Source organism: Galleria mellonella, unplaced genomic scaffold (genome assembly GCF_026898425.1).
Source record: "Galleria mellonella isolate WM207_F2 unplaced genomic scaffold, CSIRO_AGI_GalMel_v1 utg36, whole genome shotgun sequence".
Taxonomy (NCBI): Eukaryota; Metazoa; Arthropoda; class Insecta; order Lepidoptera; family Pyralidae; genus Galleria; species Galleria mellonella.
In genome coordinates this window covers 3,187,246-3,207,406 of record NW_026442086.1, presented here as the reverse complement: position 1 = coordinate 3,207,406, position 20,161 = coordinate 3,187,246, and the positions used below count along the sequence as shown (strand labels likewise).

Here is a 20,161-nt window from a genome sequence, read left to right as displayed (position 1 = left end):
TTTTAATTAGGTATTACATCTTTAGGAAATGTCACAATTGTACAACATCCATAATAATCATAGACGTCAAATTAATGTCAAATCTTGAGAATACCAGCTTTATGGTTACTTCATAGAGTACCTAGTATGTACATATTTTTTTATAGCTAATGATTATTACTCTGTTAATTACACATTTATGTTGAATATAATGAAATTTTCTAATTTTTACTAAATTTCTTCTATAATTTAATTTATTGAATTTAATATAAAACTACTAGACATATAAACCATTTTGTAATTTCAAGATTTTTAAATATTTAGGTTGGTGATTGTGTTAGAAATCGCGCCGAACATAATAATATTTGTGTTTTATTTAAATCTTGAAACTTGAGAATGAGTCAGTTTTGAGTTTTTTTTTTTATATTTTCTCTTTTACCATGGTAAGATAAATTTAATTTATTAATTATTTATAATTTATAACTAATAAGAAATTATTTAATATTTTTTTTTATTTTATTAACAGAATGAAATCGAAATAAATGAGGCTTTAGCCTCTTTAGAGATATTAATGTCTGAATTTTTTGCACCAACAACAAATAATTATAGGAAGAGAGAAATAGAAGGCATGTTAGAGAATTTTTCTAACCGCAGAGACTCTTGGAAGCATTGTTTAGTGTTTTTACAAAAGTCACAAAATCAGTATGTTTTAATGTTTACATTAACAACTTTAGAGGCAAGTATATCCGTTGTCTTTTATAAATTACAATTGCTTTTTAAATATATAACTATGAATTTATAAAAAAAAAAAAAAAAAATAAAGTCTCACTAAAATATTTAAATGCTGTTTATTATACAATCACATTTTATAAAATTTGTTTGCTGTATTGTCAGAGATTAGTGGCATAATATTTTCTACTGCTACTCTAAAGAGAAAAATATTGTACATGTAAATTTTTTTCAATTTTTCAAATAATTACAATATTTACACTTCTCAGAATATAATAAACAGACAGTGGATCAGTTTAACAGATAATGAAAAGACAGAAATAAGATTGACATTATGGAATGAGTTGATGGCCAAACACGAGGTGATGCTATATTTTATCAGGAATAAACTTGCTGCTCTTATGGTGTCGATAGCAAGATATGATTGGCCAGAACACTATCCTGACTTTTTTAGTAATATAGTAGAGGTATGTGAAAATATTAATAACTAATTATAATTAGTTTAATTATGATATAATTATCTATAGGTAATAAGATTTTGTATTTTATCAAAATTAAAGTAAAATTAAAACTATGATATAAATATATAAATAATTTAACAATTTATCTATTTATTTTGTTTGCAACACATCCTGCATAGAATATACATACAACAAATCCATTCAGAAATTGGGAATTACAAAACAAAAGGATTACCTTCAGTTTGTCACTAGGTTTTTATGAGTTCATGCACACAATAATATTATAAAGATGTCCTCTATAATACTATCTTAGATAAATAATGAAATCTTTGATTTTGATATCATTGTTAAGTGGAGAATAAAATATCTAGTGTTCATTGAGTGTACACCATGGACTTGCTTTGGCAACAATTGGGTGAATTGAATCCTCAACAATAATTAACATAAAAAAAATCTAAATATATGAAAAAAAAATCTGTACACACCAATTCTTAAATTTTTATAATGGATACTATATTAGTAAATATTGATTGTGTTTTTAATTTGATATAGCTTATAAAATGTGACGGCCGGCGCTGTCTGTTGGGTCTAGTGCTGGCACAGGCTGCGAGCGAGGAGCTGGGTGCTGCACGTGACACAGGCATCCTGTTGCCTTCGCAGAGACGACTCCAGCTTGAGAGGCTTATGTTGAAAGGAATGCCTCAGATGTTAAGTGCACTTAGTGGTGAGAAATAATTCCTATTCTTATCATCTCTATATTCAGTTTTGTTATTTTTATATGTTGTTGGTGCAAGAATTAAAAAAGAAGCAACATTTTCTTTTTATTCTTATGCAAAGTGAAGAATGAATTAATATAGAAGGAAAACTAGATATAAGTCCTATTCCTATTAATATTATAAATGCGAAAGTTTGTCATCATAAATGGATGGATCTATCCATTCATCCAAATATTTTTTACTTTTTCTTTCAAAAATATACTAAATAAATTGTAAGTAGGTGCATAGGTACTTACTGACACAATTAATAGTATATTTGTTTTTCTTTTTTTAAAAATTCCGCGCAGGCACCACTTTGTAATTTCACGCATCTGGGCATGTGCCTAGTTTGCCTTAACACGTTCACGCTGAGGCCGACTTCGATGTATTTTGCTGCGAGGCGGCGCTCTTATTGATGCTACGCTTCATCATTGAATATGTGCCACCGGTGGTATGTGCCGCCAGAAAAGACAGTTTAGTGCGGGCCACCGGTGGTACGCGCCGCCATATAAGACAATCTAGTGTGTATCGCCGGTGGTACGCGCCGTCCAATGAGACAGTCTATCGCAGGCTACCGGTGGCCCGCGCTAGACTGTCTCATTCTAAATGTATTTAAAAAACGAACAGTTTCGTGCCTCTAGTCAAACTGTTTATAATTACTCTTCTCATTCGTTGTTTTCTTAGTATAATATTTCGGAGAGTATGGATGAAAGAAGAATTACGAAAAAGATTTATGAGTAAGAGTGAACGAAGATGACGGTAGGGTAGGGTCCACCCTAGATGGACATATGTCGAGCAAATAGGCGACATACTGAAGAAAGGCCAAATTAAAAGTACCCGTAACCAGTGAGTGTCTATGAAAAGATTGATGGATGTGGAAGAAGTGAAAGAGGTTTGTTTGAATCAAAGCGTTCCATGATTTTTGCTTACCCTATTGGGAGACAGGTGTGACAGATATGTGTGTATGTATTTTCTTGTAATTGTTTGTATTTATAATAAGTTTACTATTGTAATTCTATGGTGGAAACAATAAAAAGTCTATCTATCTATTTATCTATATTAAAAATTAAATCTAAACCATTCATATATTTTTTATGAATGATAATGGAACCACCTGGAGGTCAACCTAATAGAGTATATTGCTAGCAATGGAGCTATTGTATCTCCATAACTAATAATCTCTTTCCCACCAAACATTCATATTTAACCTTAAAATCTTTTCTCAAATTGCTTTTTTTTCTGGCACAGTAAATTGAAAGATTGCAATAGAATGTCAAGCAATTGGGGAATATCAAAATTATTTTACTGGTCGGTAGTTGGAGTAATGATATGTTGATGACATTATGGGATATGAAAGTGAACACAACTATCAAACATATGGAATTCTGTGATTCTGTTTTTTTTTTATTTTAAATTGTTATTAGTGTCTATATATATGTATTTGTTACATGTTACTATATATATAACTCAGAGTTTCTTTGCGTGATAGAATCTGAAACGAAGATATCCGCAAAAGAACCAAAGTAACCGACTTAGCCCAAAGGATAAATAAGCTGAAGCGGCAATGGGCTGGTCACATAGCTCGAAGAACCGACACCAATGGGGAAGACAGGTTCTTAAGTGCCAAACCCATACCGGCAAACGCAGTGTATGACTTTTTAATGGCTGAAAATGGAATGGTAACCTCGCTTGCGCTATCGGTATACACTAGCGGGGCACCAGTGAGGGATGATAGGTGAGGATGAAGCAGGTCAGTTAGGCCACCGTGACAAAATTAACAATAAATCAATCACGACTGTTTCCAAGGGGAACCACGAGGAGGTCGATCTGACAGGGTATATTGTTAGCAAGAGGACTATTAAACTTCATTACCAAGAATCTCTTCTCCCTCCATGTAGTGTAGGACAACCCTCCACTAGATGGAGTGACGACCTCAAATGTGTATGAGGCCGTCAATCCTTATGGCAGACTATGGGGGAGACCTACATTCAGCAGTGGACGGATAATGACTAAAATGATGATGATGATGACTATATATATATATGTGTAAAGAAGAAAACAAATTACATTTAGAATATGACCTGACTGTTGGGATAATGATAGCAATTAGGTCCAATGTAATGAATTGAAATGTAATGTATCTATGTTCTTTAATAATTGGAAAAGAGAAAAAAAAAACAAACAAATATACTATTTCAGGAATTTTAGAAAAGAATGCTCAGGAAGGCCACTCTAACCCACCACCATCCCCAACAAGTGGTATACCACAGTCATCTGCTCTTCCAGATTTGTTAGCAAATGCTTGTGATGCTCACACCACTGATAAGTAAGTCATTGTGACCTATAAGATTATTGTTCAATTTATCTTTGTATATATATTTGGTAATTATATTTAATTTTTCTGAATAACTTATAACTTTTGTTATATCTTTTTAGAGCTCTGAATAATGAAATAATAGTAAAGTGTTTGACAACACTACAGCATTTGTTTTCGTGGCTGCCACTATCATCTCATGTGCCGCCGTCTCTTGTCACCACTGTTTTTTACTGGGGCAGCATAGCTACACAATCTCAGGTATATAAATAAATCACTACACTTTCTATACTTTTATCTGTTATATTTATAGAACTTTGTAAAAATATTAACTATATTATGATATTTTTATCGTGTAATATTTTTTTATTTAACTTAGAATGGCAAACAAGCTGACGGTCCACCTGATGGAAAGTAATAACCGTCGCCTATAGACATGAGCAGTACCATGGACATAACAGAGTATGCTGTTTCGCCCATGATACTCCCCGTACGTTGCTATTACTAAGGACTTAAATGTTATTCCTCTGTACCCTGTAAATTGACTGCCATATCCATATACAGCTATACAAACATAATTACTTATTACCTAACTTTGATTTATTTAATTGACTTTGTAATTAGGCATTATAGATCACAATTTAAATATAAGCTGCCAGAAATATAGAAGAACAAATACAAGATTTCAAAATTCCGAAGCAAAAAATTAAGTAGTTGCAAAGTTTTTAATGGTAGATTTAATGCATTATTTTCTATGATTGAAGTTTTAGTTCGCTAGCAAAGCATTTTTTTAAATATTCAGTCAGAAACAATGAAAAATGTTAAATTGTTTTTGAAAATCGACAGATAATTTAAATTACCCACTTCGGTAAACAAAATTTAAGAACGATTTCAAGATAAAACTGTGCTTGTGCCTTGATCTTTTAAAATCATTTGGAAAGTACTCGACTTCGTTTCGTTTATCATTGTTACTTGGCCTTCATATAAATAGTTACAATTACTTTATTTGTAACTAGCGACCCGTTCCGGCTTCGCAGGGGTACAATACTGAACCCACACTTATCCCTAAGAGATAGACATATACCATCGCGGACTTTTTTGTTGACCTTTTTTTAGGTGTACAATACTGTAGTACATTATTTTGATCTATCTCGTGGAGTTCAGCCAGCGTTTGCAATGTAAGCGCAAAAAAAATGTGTTTATTCACGACATCACATTAGAAACCTCTAAATTTATCAGTGTTTCTTCACTATATTATGCATGTATTATACATATAAACCTTCCTCTTGAATCACTATTAAAAGAATCGCTTCAAAATCCGTTGCGTAGTGTTAAAGATTTAAGCATACATAGGGACGGACAGACAGCGACAGCGACTTTGTTTTATACTATGTAGTGATTCTATGCAAGGCCTAATTCCGTGAGCGTGGTCCACTTTACCGTGTGCAGAGCATGGAGGCGGGCGTGGCGGGGCTGGGCGGCGTGTGCGAGCTGTTGTACCGGCGGTACGCGCCGCCGTCGTCGGCCGCCACCGCGCTGCGCCTGCACCACTGCGCTCTGCGCCTGCTGCGCCACCTCACGCACCACGACCGCGACCACCACCACCACCACGGCCCGCACGTGCTGCGCGCCAACCACGAGTATGTAACGTGACGCCGCCCACGCATTTATTCACATTCACATACAAAATATTATTTAGTTTTAGTCATATTGTATCCTTCTGATATTACTAAAAATTAAGACCTTAACAGAGCTGGCAAGAAATACTGATTTTTTACCAGCTGACGGTTGCAATTTAAATATTTTTTTTTTTTAATTAAAACCTGTATGAATTATAACTATTCTATTGAATACAAATAAGTAGGATAGAAGCAACACTCATATACTTTCCTTTGTGAATGTGGCAATGCACTCAAAGTGTGCCCTTTTTTAATTTCTCCCACATTCCCAGCATCGGTTGGGAGAGTTGTTATAATAAAGTATATATTTGCGTCTAACAAATAATTTTACGATATATGTAAATCGACTCACGCGACACGTGCATACGGCATGCACTATTGTTTTCAAGAAGGAAGTAAAAACGATTTTTGTTCTGCCTGGATATATATTTCTAAGGGCATGAATTAAAATTAACGTTATAAGAAAACTTCAGTATTTAAATTTGTATAACGTTATGCTTTCCTTTATTTTGTTACAGCTACCTGAATAAGTTGGCAGAATTTTTGAAATTATTTGTGTCTCTGCATTTCAAAAGATTAGAGGCTGAGCCTGAGTTTGATGCAATTGAATTTTTGTCTTATCTATTCCAATATACATTCCAGGTAAGCTTCAAGTTCTCATTTGATACTCTTAAACTTAAAGGAAAACATAATTTTTGTATTTGCTGTGCGGTTGAATTATTTCAGTCAAATACATTTTTTTAAATATTGTCTTGTTTTAGGTACCTACATGTGCGATATTTGTTAATTGTTTAGATGTATGGATACAGTTTATTGACATACTCAAGCCTGAAGATATAGTTAAGTAAGTAATTTAATAATAGGTTGTAAATTATTTAAAAAAAAAGTAGTATAACAATCTTTTTTTTTTCGCTGCTCTTAGGTATTGGGAAGCTCTGCAGGCGCTAGTAAATGGAATACTCAACAAAATACAGTTTCAACACAATAAAGCGCAGCTTCAGCACTTGGATAATGACGTATGCGATGATGATGTTAGTACAGATTACATATTTATTGTATGTCTTAAGCTTCGTGGAAAATATTAAATAAGAGTTATACAAACTATTTCAATAATAAAAAAAATTAAATACTTCGGGTTGGTATAGTCAGGTTATCACACACAAGCCCAAGAGGTTTAAGTGGTCTAAAAATCCAGTTTTTTTTAATGTATTTATGCATGCTAATTAAATAAAAAAAAAAAAAGTTCACTTTATTATAAACTAGTCACTTTTAATATTTTTATTAATGGAAATTTTATTTGTTTAAAATAATTAAAATATAGTATTTTAAAAGCTAAATTAAATATATACCTAATGCAGGTTATTATAATGTTATAGGGTGAGACCGAATGGCACACATTTCTGAAACATTGCATCGAGTGCATAGCTCGAGTCGCAGAACTAGCACCGCTCGATTTTTTCACTTCTGTGGTAAGTTTGACGTTAACTCGAAAGTCGATAATAGTCCGACAGTAAAGTCTGCTTTATATAGGATATTGGTGCTGGTTATGTATGGAATCATAAATGATTTACGATCGATGAAAAAATGATCGATAGAATCGATGCAATTTGTATTTGTGAAAACTGTCAACTGTAATTAATATATATATTTTTTTTAATGATCTCTAAACGGTACAAGTTTTTGGGATGGCAATTTGTAGTAATAATTGTTAATTGATCTTTATTAGAGAGAGTGTTTACAGTCCCATACAATGCTTATATATCCAATAATTTTGTTACTAATAAACATGTAATATGTATAGAGTATTGAACCAAGTTTTATGCAGATTATACATTCATAGTAATATTATAAATGCGAATGTAACGTTTTCTCTATTAGCTTTTCACGCTTAAACCATTCAGCAAATTTTGATAAATTTAAATAATGATATATATTGGACTTTGGAGAAGTGAAAGCTTTAAGGAGTGTGACATAGGAGATAAAAATTATTATGGGGAATCAATAATTTTTTAAGAAAGAAATATAAAACTTGGTTCTATACAGACAAAGTTGTAGGTGTAAAATATGACTATTGTCTGTTCTAATGTCACAACAACTATTTCAACCAAATGAGGGTTACGGATAGATAATATTTATTGTTCTCTTCAAAAGATTACAGTAGAAAACAGTTTAGTAGAAAAAATAATTAAGATTGAGTTCCACAAAAAAAAAAAAAAAACTTCAATAGTGGCAAAACTAGTAAATTTGATTTTAAAATTAAACTACTGAACCGATTCTGATGTAATTACTATGAGACCAATCTGTAAGTATATTCTTTCAGATAGAAAACAATTTTCCAAATCGGTTTACAACTGATGGAGTTATGACGTAATAAACATAAAAAATACAGCCGAATTGAGAGTCTTTTTGAAGTCGGTTGAAAGGTACAAGAAATGTGTATAATTATATACGAACACTTTATTTTTTATGAAATGTGCCGTGCGTGCGTGCGTGGGCGTGCGTGTGCGGGCGTGTGCGCGCGTGCAGACGGAGCAGTGGCAGTGCCTGGCGGACGTGCACGCGCGCGCGGCGGTGCGCGCGGCGGGCGGCGGCGCGGCCGAGCCCGAGCGGCTGCTGGCCGCGCTGCTCGACCTCGCCACGCTCACACGCCTGCTCGGCCGCCTCGCGCCCGCGCTACTCGCCGGTACGTGTAGTACGCCTCTTACTACTACCACCGAATTTTCATACTATACGAAAGTCTGTAAATGTAATAAAGATTAATAATAATAAATAAGTTGATGATTTATATGATAAGTCACCAATTACAAGATTAATACAATTTTGTGCTTAACAAAATGCGCGCCGATTAGAAACTAAAATTTGTTGAAGTCTTTAGTGGAACATTCTACAGATTATTGATCTAAAATTGAAATTTCTGATGGTAAAATTAATTCCTGTATAATTATTCGTATTATGGAAATTGTATGATATAACAGTTGATGATATAACACAAGAACAATGTACAAAACAATGGACTAAATTAATGGAGTAATAATACTTAATCCTTACTATATTTTAAATGTGAAAGTGAGTTTATTTATTTGTTGCTTTATAGCACATTAACCAATAGTTATAAAAAGTATACATATACTACATAGAATGGAAAAGAATATAGGCTATATTGTATCCCAGTCCGTAAACATATCCTGGTCACGCGGACAAAGTCGCAGGTAGAAGTTATTAACACATAAATTCGTCTGCATAGTACCTCTGTCCTACTTGTGATATTGCCGCAAAGCAGGTATGTTTTCATGACTATGTTTCGTTTTGAAGGATGAGATATAATATCGTAATTAGTAGTCTTCAGGAATAGCAAAGTGGTGGTGATATTGTATTCTATAATGTGCATGGTGCTGTTCATGTCAGGCGGCGGTTACGACTCCATCAGGTGGGCTTTCGGCTTGTTTGCTGTATTAAATATCATAAAATAAGAAAATTACAGTTTTTTTTATACCACTGAGGTGGGAAACAAGCATACTGCCCACCTGATGGTAAGCGGTTACCGTAGCCTATGAGCGCCTGTAATACCAGAGATATTACGCGAGCGTTGCCGACCCTGAAGAAATCTCTTTAACCCCCTTTTGAAGAACTCATGCTGTAGTCTCTTGGGAAAACCTCGGTAGGGAATGTAAAGTGAATATAACACATATTCATGTGAATGCAGAGGCGGAGAAGCAGCGGCGCGGCGGCGGCGGCGGCGGCGGCGGCAACAGTAACAGTGCAGCGGCGGGCGGCGCCCTGGTGGAACGCGTGGCGGCGGCGCTGGCGGGCGCAGCGCTCACGCGGCCGCACCGCGCCGCCGCCGCGCCGCCGCACGCACGCGCACTAGTGCAAGTGTGAGTCGCATCCCCTCAAATATAATAACATTCATTTACAGTACATACTCGATTATTCGAACCTCATCTGCACGGTTTCTCAATTATTCGAATTGTCAACCGTAATAGGCTTTGTAGCTTTGTAGAAAATATGCGAGTTTCTTTCTCAAGTATGAAAATGTATTGTATATATAATATCTAAAATCTCCATTATTAAAGAATAAACATAGATTTCGATTGATTTTTGCTGATTCAAATAAACACATGTACGCGCAAACAAAGTTAGTTGTCTATCTAGAGTAAAGAATAAAATATCCAGAGGGAGGCTTTGTACAATAGTCGATTGCTTGGGTACCTCTGTCCCATTCGTGTTTCAACCATGAAGCAGTTGTGTTTGCATAGCTGTGTTTCGGTTTGAAGGTATATGGCGTGAATTTACTGGGTACAGAGGAATAACACCTGAGTCCTCAGGAATGGCAACGCATGGGGGGTATCATGAGCGAAACAGTATACTCTGTTATGTTCATTGTACTGCTCATGTTTTTAGGCGACGGTTACCACTTTCTATCAGGTGGGCCGTCAGCTTGTTTGCCATTCTAAGTTGTATAATAAAAAAAAAAATGTATAAAAATTGCTTTTCTTCGTATATTCAATTATCCAGGTTATCCATATAAATCATAGTCTGGTTAATCGAGTTACTACTGTATTTATTTTAAGACGTACAATCATATGCAGAGGAGTTGCAGCTAATCGGGTTTAGTAGTTGCATTGCTAGCAATACAACCTGTCAAGTCAGTTCCACAGTCTCCCTCGAAAATTATTATGGTTAATACCTGAAGAGTTCGTCACAACTCGCCAACTGACCTGGCTTCATCCCTTGTTGGGTGGTAAAGGGATTGTTAGTATGTCTGAAAGCAACATTACTGGCAATATATTTTATCAAGTTGACCATCACGTGGATTTGCCTGGAAACCATCGTTAATTCTTGTTAAATTCGTCACAATGGGCTAACTGCCCGGTTTTCATGCTCACCTATCACCTGTGCACCTCGCCAGCGTATACTGATAGCGCAGGCAAGGTTACTGTTACATTTTCATCCATTAAAAAAAACACCCCTCATTAGTACCATGTCAGCAAATACTCCGATAGTAGGTAAGGGCCATCGTTCCATATTCATTTGTTAATAAAATATTATTATAAATATGTAAGTGCATTACTTTGTTGCTACCTTAACATATAGCGCCTCAAAGGTTTTCAGTATATAATAAATGTTGCCTAAGTAGCGTATGTGTAACGCTGTACCTTTAGGTCGATAGTCTATTAATATATTTATACAATATATAATTTATCGATGACAATGCCACAGACTATTTTTCTGGACGTAAGAAAATATAAAATTTTCCGTGGAATATAGTGTGAATGTCATCTCAGAAGAATTACATTTTTACTTGGCCTATATATTATGTTCGTTGATTTATGACAATGACAGATTCAATATTGACTTGTTATCTTGACTGAAATAAGAAAGTGTACCGAATTCTTAATTTTGCAGCCACGCGGAGATGTTTGCGTGCATGGGAGCTTGGTGTTGTTACGCAAGCGAGTGTGGTGTACCTGTTCGAACCATGGAAGGAATCTTCGCATCTGCCGTACCGTTCCTGATGCCTCATGAAATACCTGTATGTATTATTTCTTGGCCGTGTAGTTCCAGCATAGAATAATCCACCCCTTCCTTTTCCGTGGGTGGCGTAAGAACCGAGTATGGGAGGACGAGGGATGGCCCGCAGCGTTCCTTTTAAAACATTTTTAAAGCCTGACTGCGGTTGCCAATTCGCCTGCAAACGTGGCAACTACTGGCAAAACCTCCCTAAAGGGGAGGCTTATGTTCAGCAGTGGGCAGTTAAAAGCTGATATGATGAATATTATTTGTTGGCTTCCTATACTGACAATTAACTGATTAGTTATATAAAACATTTTTTTTTATTTCATTACCATTTGTATGCGTACGATTACCAACATTTGAGACTGGACTATAATATTATTAATAATGGTAACAGGATTAAACAAAATAATTCCAGTGATATGGACTTTTGCAAAATGGAGTCAAATTTAGTGAAAATACAATAAGTTTTCATTTACTAAAATTAAACAAAATACATCTTGGATTAAAAAATGTATTTAAGCTAAATATAGTTCAATCAAACTATGAATAGAACCAACTGCAGTAAAAATTTTAACATCACTATTGGAAGGTTATGTTTATTGGCATTCCGATGGCATTGCATAATTACTATATTGCATTGTATTACCAAGCTAAGACTGATCCATCTAGTGCGTTGAAATAAGGCTAATATCCTCTTTTTAAAGGGACAAGTGTCCAGCAGTGTGAAGGTGATAAGTTGTATCGAAGTTATGTAATATTTAATAATAATTCAATGCTATTGCAGGAACCACCATTATTATGTCACGCGGCAGCACACCTACTACTCAGTTTATCGAAGAATGTGAAATTTATTCACGACCCAATAACGCTAGTTGGCGATTTATATAATCACGCGCAACGTTCTTTACATTATTTGGAGCCTAAGGTGAGTGGGACCAAACAATAATATATTTTTCATGTTTAAAAATTTATAATATTGTAATGATGTGATTTATCGTTTATTGTTAATATTTTTGAGTATTTTTGATCTCCTCATAATATGTAGACATCGTATTTATGAAATGATGCATTGCGCAGAATGAAACGACGTGCGATGTTACTAGCAAAAGTGTCCAGGATGTAGCCTTTTAAGTGGGTACATGTCTTTTAAATTAGAGATTTTAAGTTCAGTGGGCGATTACAGACATAAAAGTGGGGTTATTGTAGTATTATATGGTTATTTTAAAGTCGTTAAACTATCTGGTATCCCGGGAAAAAACTGTGTCACTGCTCTAATACAGAAAGTCGACATAACAGTTTCTTATAATTAGCACAGTTCCACTGCTCAGGCAAAACTACCAATCATGAATTCGATGCATCCTCTAAGAGCCTAAGTTAGGGCAAAATCGGTACCGTGTATAGAATAGTATCGACACAAAAGGTGTTGTATATTCGGAGATATTTTAATGCATAACTCCGTAATTGATAATCTTACAATTTTTATATCCATGATGTAACTAAGAACACACTCAATCCGAATAGTAGAGATTAAATCCCATCGGACCAAGTTGTCGGAAGTATTTTTTTTTTACCTATTAATATAATTTTACATGCTTTGTATGCAGACAGCGGCGGTGGTTCGCGAAGCGCTGCTATCACTGATGCTGTCGCGCGGAATGGGCGCGGGCGCGGGTGCGGGGGCGGGGGCGGGTGCGGGCGTGGCGGGCGCAGAGGCGGCGCGTGCGCTGCTGGCGGCGTGGACGGCGCCGCTGGCGGCAGCCGGGCCGACAGCCACGTTGCCGCCGCTCACCACCCTGCTACATTCCTTCGCGCACGCCTCCACTCCTGCCAAGAAAGTCAGTTGCTCACCTATTCGGAAAATATCCTCTCTGAAAATGATGGTCATCTAAAGAGTTAAAAAGCTCAAATTACACAAATCATATTAGGAATCGCTATGTATAATCTCCTGATATATATGTATTGATCTGTTAATATTGTGTCCTCGTCGCAAGTGGTTCTAAACTTCGCTGTATATAAGCATTATTCAAACTCTATTATGATTTATATAATGTAATCTTCCTAGATATATGATAGGTTTAATTGATGTTCTCAAATGACTTCAAAAATAAGTTGTGCTCTGTTCTACACTATATGTTTTATCTTGCGAGATATCTTTGTAAATTCTGAAAATGTTATTGTTGGTTCCTATTAAGATTGTAGTCTGTTGTTGTATGTTTTTGAATATTAAATTTTCTAAATTATTAAAAAAGGACATCTAACTTATTATATAACCAAAAAGATTTCATTATTGCTTTATATTTAACAGATAATAGCAGAAGGCGTTCAAGGTGCGGCGGAAACGTGTCTCCGCATGCTATGCGAGCCGTCATACGCTGCCGCCGAGCCGGAAATCACAGAGTTCTTCCTCGCGCTCTTCACGGCACTTCTGCCGCAGTTAGGCAATTTCACATACACAGCTATTGATGTGTTCCTCGAAGTTGCGCAAAGGTATTTAACTCAATTATAATTTTATCAAAAACAAATTAATTTTTTATTGCACTTAATGAATTAAATATGGATAGTACCTGTTTTAGATTATGAAGTATATACATTGGTAATCTAAAAGAGAGCACATATAATAACCTATATGTAGAGAGAGATAGACAGTAGGACAATAATTTGCACAATACATATATGCTCGAAGCTAATTTGGCGAGAGTATGAACAAAATAATTTTAATTATTTTTACACATGTACACATTTACAAAACACACACATTAGTGTAATCTTTTTTTTTATTTCGTTTTGTGATTGCATTGCAAGTTTGTCAGCACGTAAAACGTTATACTACATCTGTGCTATCTGCGGCCTTTTTTAGTACAAAGTCTTGACATTTTGATTTGTAGTTTTTATTATGCTAACCTGTATAGGTTCGTATGCTGTGTGGGTAGCATAGACTTAGTATAACGCAAAGTATAACGTATTTACTCGTGAGGATGATTTCGCAATTCAAAATTATTTAAATTTATTTGTCCACATTCTGATGGATATTCTTTTTTATAGTATTGTATTGTCGTTGTTTGTTCATTGAGTAAATGGAGCGAAAGTCGTGTCGCATCCATTGCAACAGACTGCATTTTCAGCATAATAGTGTTATTTTTTGTTATATTAATGAAATGTTATTTTTTTTAATGGGTGAAAATAGAATGGTAACCCTGCCCGCGCTATCGGTATACACCGGAGGGGCGCCAGTGGAAGATGATAGGTGAGAATGAATGCAGGTCAGTTGGTCCACCATGATGGTTTCTAAGAGGAACCGCGTGGATGTCGACCTGATAGGGTGTATCGCTGGCAATGGGTCAGTCCCTTTCCCCCCAATGAAATGTTGTACGTCCCGGGGCGCAGGGGCGGCGGCGACAGCAGCCTGGAGCGGCTGGTGGAGTGCGTGCGGCTGGGCGTGGAGGCGGGCGGCGGCGGCGTGCGCGTGCGCGCCGTGCTCGCGCTGCTGCACCAGCACGCGCTGCCCCGCGCGCACGCGCACGCGCACGCGCCCGACCTCGCGCGCGCCGCGCACCGCCTGCTGGCCAGGTGTCTACACGGCTCTACTTCATGCGCGATCATACTGCGCTACTGTACTACTTATGAATTATACTTACATTATATAGATAGAGCGTCGGACCTCAAAAACGGGTCAACTTTTTGTCAGCTAATTGTCAAATTAGATAACTCTTTTTTTTATTAATTTTCTGTATACTTACGCACACAATTTATTACTTTATAAAGGTAATGAGTTTTTATGCATTATTATAGTGGTGATGGTAAAATTGTATGAAAAATTGACCTAATTTTCTCGAAGCATTTGTATGGATACATAATATCTATGTAATCTAAGGTGTAAGTATATATATATTGATCTTTCCGTTTACTAGTTGCATTGGCGTAATTAATATTATTTTGGAGAAGGGGTGGACCTTTTAACAGCACATATGTAGTGTATTGAAAACATGTATTTGCTCATAACTGAAAGTTTCATTTCGTATCTTGGGGTTGGCACCAGACAATTTTTAAGGGGCAAGGTCCGTCCGTTCCTCCCCCTCGTAAATTCGCCTATGGCTAGTCATAATTTATGTATTCCCCCCAATAGGTCGTGTTTCAACCGTGAAGCAGTTGTGTTTGCATAGCTGTGTTTCGGTTTGAAGGGTGGAATATGGCGTGAATTTACTGGGTACAGAGGAATAACATCTGAGTCCTCAGGAATGGCAACGCACGGGGGATATTATGGGCGAAACAGTATACTCTGTTATGTCCATGGAATTGCTCATGTCTATAGGCGACGGTTACCACTTTACATCAGGTGGGCCGTCAGCTTGTTTGCCATTCTAAACTGTATAAAAAAAATAAAATGTATGTAACCATGACTGTGTATATGGGTGGCAGCGTGTTGATCCACCGGTGGCGGTACTTCTTCGTGCAAAAGTGCGAGGGCGAGGAGAGCGCGCGGCGGTCGAGCGAGCTGCGCGAGGCGCTGGCGGCGCTGGGCCGTGCGCTGCTGCAGCCCGACCTCGACCTGCTGCGCATCAACATTGATACGCTGCACGTGCTCAATAACAAGTGGAAACTGTATCACAAGGTCGCCCCCTTTACATTATCTGAATACTTTAACGATACCTTTAAAATATATTTACAAGACATTAAAAACTTTGTACACCTATAGAGAGCTTCGTTATTAGTGAGTAACGTAGATGGTATTTTATTAAAAAAAATATATATATCTTCTACCTGCGTAAAGCCGGGCCGAATCGCTACATACAAATATTACTGATTTGATTTGGATAATCTTTAAATTCTAATACACGATTTATATTAAGTAGTGCAAATCAGCGCGCTTCGTAGCACATTGTACAATGCGATATAGGCACTTTGTTTTCTCTTATATTTATTATTATATTATTTTATACTTATATTTTTACCTTTTACTTTACCACTTTTCCATTCAAGATCTTATCATCATTTACCATCAAGTACAAACCAAAATTGTAAATAAAAGAAAAACTTAAATACCTTTTTATTGGAGAAACTCTCGCCCAGTAACAAGACGTAAGTGGTTGTTAATAGTAGATTGTAAAGTTTTTTTTTAGGGCTTTTGCCTTCATCAGGTATATCAGCCCTATCATACCTTGAACTGATTTCCCAAATAAAACTTTATCTACTTTCCCTAGACAAGGAAAGTAAAGAATTAATGGGCATTAATCATTTACAGAGATATTTAAAAATTTCTGATTTGGTTTTAACTAACAGGGTGTATATGTAGTAATATTATATATGTAATAACTTGTGTAGGTGATATTCCGCACGGAGTTCCTAGCACAGTTTCTGTCTGTGCTGCTGGCGACGCTGGCGGAGGGCGGGTCGCGAGCGCTCCTGCGCGAGGAGGTGATGAGCGCCCTGCACGCAATGGCGGCCGTCGACTTCCCCACCTTCCGGCAAGCCTTCCTGCCGCATTTCCTCAACACGCTGCCTGGCCTCTCACCACATCATGTTGCGGAGCTTTCTAATTTCCCGCCCGATACGGTAATAATGTATTTTAGGTATTTTTTATACAACTTTAAATGCCAAACACCTGATGAAAATTACCCGTCCGTCCCGACCGTCTTTGTCGTCTGTAGTTCCGACAGGCTAACCGATGTTACTTCATTCCTTCATTAATTTAATCGAGGAATTGTTTAAAATGATACTCATAGCCACCTTTTATCATTGCACCGCTCGCCATCGACAGAGAATTCCTACTCACAAGCTTTAACCTAAATGGTCATATACAGTGCGGTTTCAAAGGAGTTTGCTCCCGGCAACGCTCAGGCTGTGGATTAAGCTTTAAAAAGGATATACATATTAAGGTTTCTTCAAGATCGGCAATGCTCATATGACACCTATAGTATTGGGAGCGTTACGATAACCGTTTATCATTAGACAGCCTATACTTGTTTGCCACATTCCTGGTATAAAAGAAAAACAATTTGCCTATCATCATTAATTGATATTACACAAGCAGCGTATTCTATAGCTTAAGCGAGATAGTACCTTTTTTTCATACCCAATAGTAGTGTAATTTTGCTGATATGAAACTACAGCCAATTAGCAGCAGAAACGAGTGGGACAAAGATACCCCTGCAAACTTCTTTTATATAGATTTTATTATAAAATGACTGGATGCATATATTTCAATTTATTTATTATAAATGATCTCTTCTACTAAAACTTAAAAATATCTAAGTTGTAACTGTTATAACCAAACATTCCATTCTGGGCTGTTTCAGTTACTTGCACATAACATTTAATTTTCTTGACGATTCAGGATTTGCCGACATTCACTCAAAATATCCAGCGGCTTATGAATGACGTGAATTGCTACCGAGCATACAATTCACTCGCACCGGCCAACATGCCAGCGTAGCGGTCCAGCCAGATTAATTTCCAAATCATGTGATATCTATCATAGACAGAGAGTTTATAATATGCGTGTAAATTAAATCGCGTAATGTATGATGTAAATGAGTCAAAACATTGCATTTTCTGTTTTCATTGTATGTATGCTTCTTATATGTAAACACTAAATGTACATTATATTCAATGGCTAAATAATGTCTATATCAGCCATTAACTGTCCACTGTTGAACATAAGCCTCCTTTATAAGGAAGGTTTTGTATTTGCTACGCTTTGCAAGCGTGTTAGTAACCGGAGGTAGGTTTTTGTGGTGTTTTAAGAGGGACACTGATGCCCATCTTTGACCATTAAATTACCTTAGTCACCTCTTACGACATACGGGAAATGAAGAGGTGGCCCATTCTATTGCATGGGTTTGACATTAAACATTAAATTAGTCATTGATTCCAAGTAATGTGATGATATAAGTAAGAGGTATATAATAAGTAAATTATATTTCTGGTCACATCATAATTAAGTTATCGTTCGTTATTTTGCTATCTGTACTTGACTGTATTTCAGTACGAATGTAGCTTTTAAAACATAATATAATATCTAATTGAATTTCTGTATTGCGTACTACTTTTAGAGTCATTATAGCCTCTAATTTTAGATTATATGGATAGAGCATCGAACCTAAAAAATGGATCAACTTTTTGTCTGCTAATTTTCAAATTAGCTGACACGTTTTTTTATCAGTTCTACATACTTGCGCAGAAAACGTATCGTGATGTTTTTTTTTTAATAAATAAAACGAGTGTTTACATATTAAAAAGATGCAGAAATTATAAGACCAAATAAATATAGAAGTTATAAAAGAATCACTCGTCTATTTATCACGCAAAATTGTATGAAAAAGTTGACTAGTATTTTTGAAGAATTTCTATGGAGACACTCTTTCTATATAATCTAAACCTCTAATATTTATACATGGTGTTTAAAATGAATTTCATTATTTATCAAAACAAATACGATATAATTATATATAATTCTTTAGTTTCCTATGTACAATAACCTCAAAGTATTTGCATCATGTTTTAACATAATATAATAGTAGTATTTAGTTTTAATCTTCCTAAAATTGTTTTTAGTTACTTGCAAATACATATTCAAATAGGTAGGTACTTAATATTTATTTTTTGTAGCTTTTTAAAAAGACAAAAGATCTTAAACATTAGTTAGAAAAGTTACATATCAAATTTGTTTGCATTTTTTCAATTTGCATTTAAATAAATGCAAATTAGTATGAAACAATGTGGCATATGAGCAATAGAGAAATAAGCTGTCTTTCATTACTATTGGCCATAGTTTCCGTTATTTAATGATTGTAAGTTTATCAGAGTCTAATGATGGCATTCACTGCTCTTGTTTTGGTTAATAAATTAACGACAAATTATGGTTTTGTTCAGTAGTTGATAAACTACATTTTTTGTTGTGGTGCTATGAAGACCTATATATGTGACAAAAGTTCATAAAAATGTTCGTTAATCAATCACGATGAATTTAGTATACTCATGAACCATAACACAGGTTACTTTTATACTAATTCATGCAGGCCAAGGTATACAATTAGTATGGAAATAAAGCCACAATACTAGTCATGACTGTAGTCTCATTTAAAATTTAAATTATAATAAAACAAATATTGGGAATTTTATATTGAAATAGGTTAAAATGGGCAAAAAAAATTGTGTCATTTACGTAAAATAAATATTGTTTTGTAAAATTTTATGGCCGATAAGGGCGTTGACTGAAATGCTTTTCGAATTATTTCATGAATATTTCAATTAAGTTTTATTACTGCCTATGCTATTAAACGCTTTTATAATTTACCGTAATGATATGGATATCCGCGTTTATAGGCAATGTGTTGGGTACAGCATAATTTTACCATTGAAGAAACATTTAAAGTATCTTTTTTTAAAACACTTTAAATTTTCCTAAAACTGCAATATTTTGGTTACTCAGTTTATTTTGACGGTAATTTATAAAAAGCCAATGCTTTTATTATCCTTTATTTATGGTATATGCGGAAATAAGTATGTCAAAATGTAAGAAATTGTGGCCGGGGAATGATGTAGGAATAATTACATGTAGTTGGTAATAAAATTGGGATAAAAGTATAATGAAAATTATTCATGCATTTATAATATTTTAAATATTGTAATGAAGAATGAAATGGGGTTTGTAATTCAAATGTTTTTTCAATGAGTGCTTGTTTCGTTAAATAGGTCTTCGAAATTATGTTATGTTAAAAAGTGTGTCAG

General features: G+C 35.5%; 1 protein-coding gene across 1 annotated transcript; it reads left to right on the top strand.

Moving 5' to 3' along the window:
- Nucleotides 1-135: 135 nt before the first annotated feature.
- LOC113520790 (exportin-6) lies at nt 136-18,636 on the top strand. The gene is made up of 21 exons (XM_052897256.1): nt 136-422; nt 506-715; nt 978-1,175; nt 1,722-1,893; nt 4,124-4,250; nt 4,361-4,499; nt 5,688-5,878; nt 6,436-6,559; nt 6,679-6,761; nt 6,840-6,948; nt 7,294-7,386; nt 8,444-8,600; nt 9,621-9,792; nt 11,324-11,450; nt 12,219-12,359; nt 13,039-13,269; nt 13,740-13,921; nt 14,819-15,001; nt 15,851-16,043; nt 16,754-16,984; nt 17,766-18,636. The coding sequence occupies exons 1-21, from the start codon at nt 420-422 to the stop codon at nt 17,862-17,864; spliced, it is 3,165 nt and encodes a 1,054-aa protein (XP_052753216.1). The 5' UTR covers nt 136-419; the 3' UTR covers nt 17,865-18,636.
- The last annotated feature ends 1,525 nt before the right edge of the window (nt 18,637-20,161 follow it).

Coding starts and splice junctions, on each gene's coding strand:
- LOC113520790 (XM_052897256.1), top strand. Junction 4,500..5,687: donor GCATAGCTACACAATCTCAG/GTATATAAATAA, acceptor TACCGTGTGCAG/AGCATGGAGGCGGGCGTGGC. Junction 6,560..6,678: donor TATTCCAATATACATTCCAG/GTAAGCTTCAAG, acceptor GTCTTGTTTTAG/GTACCTACATGTGCGATATT.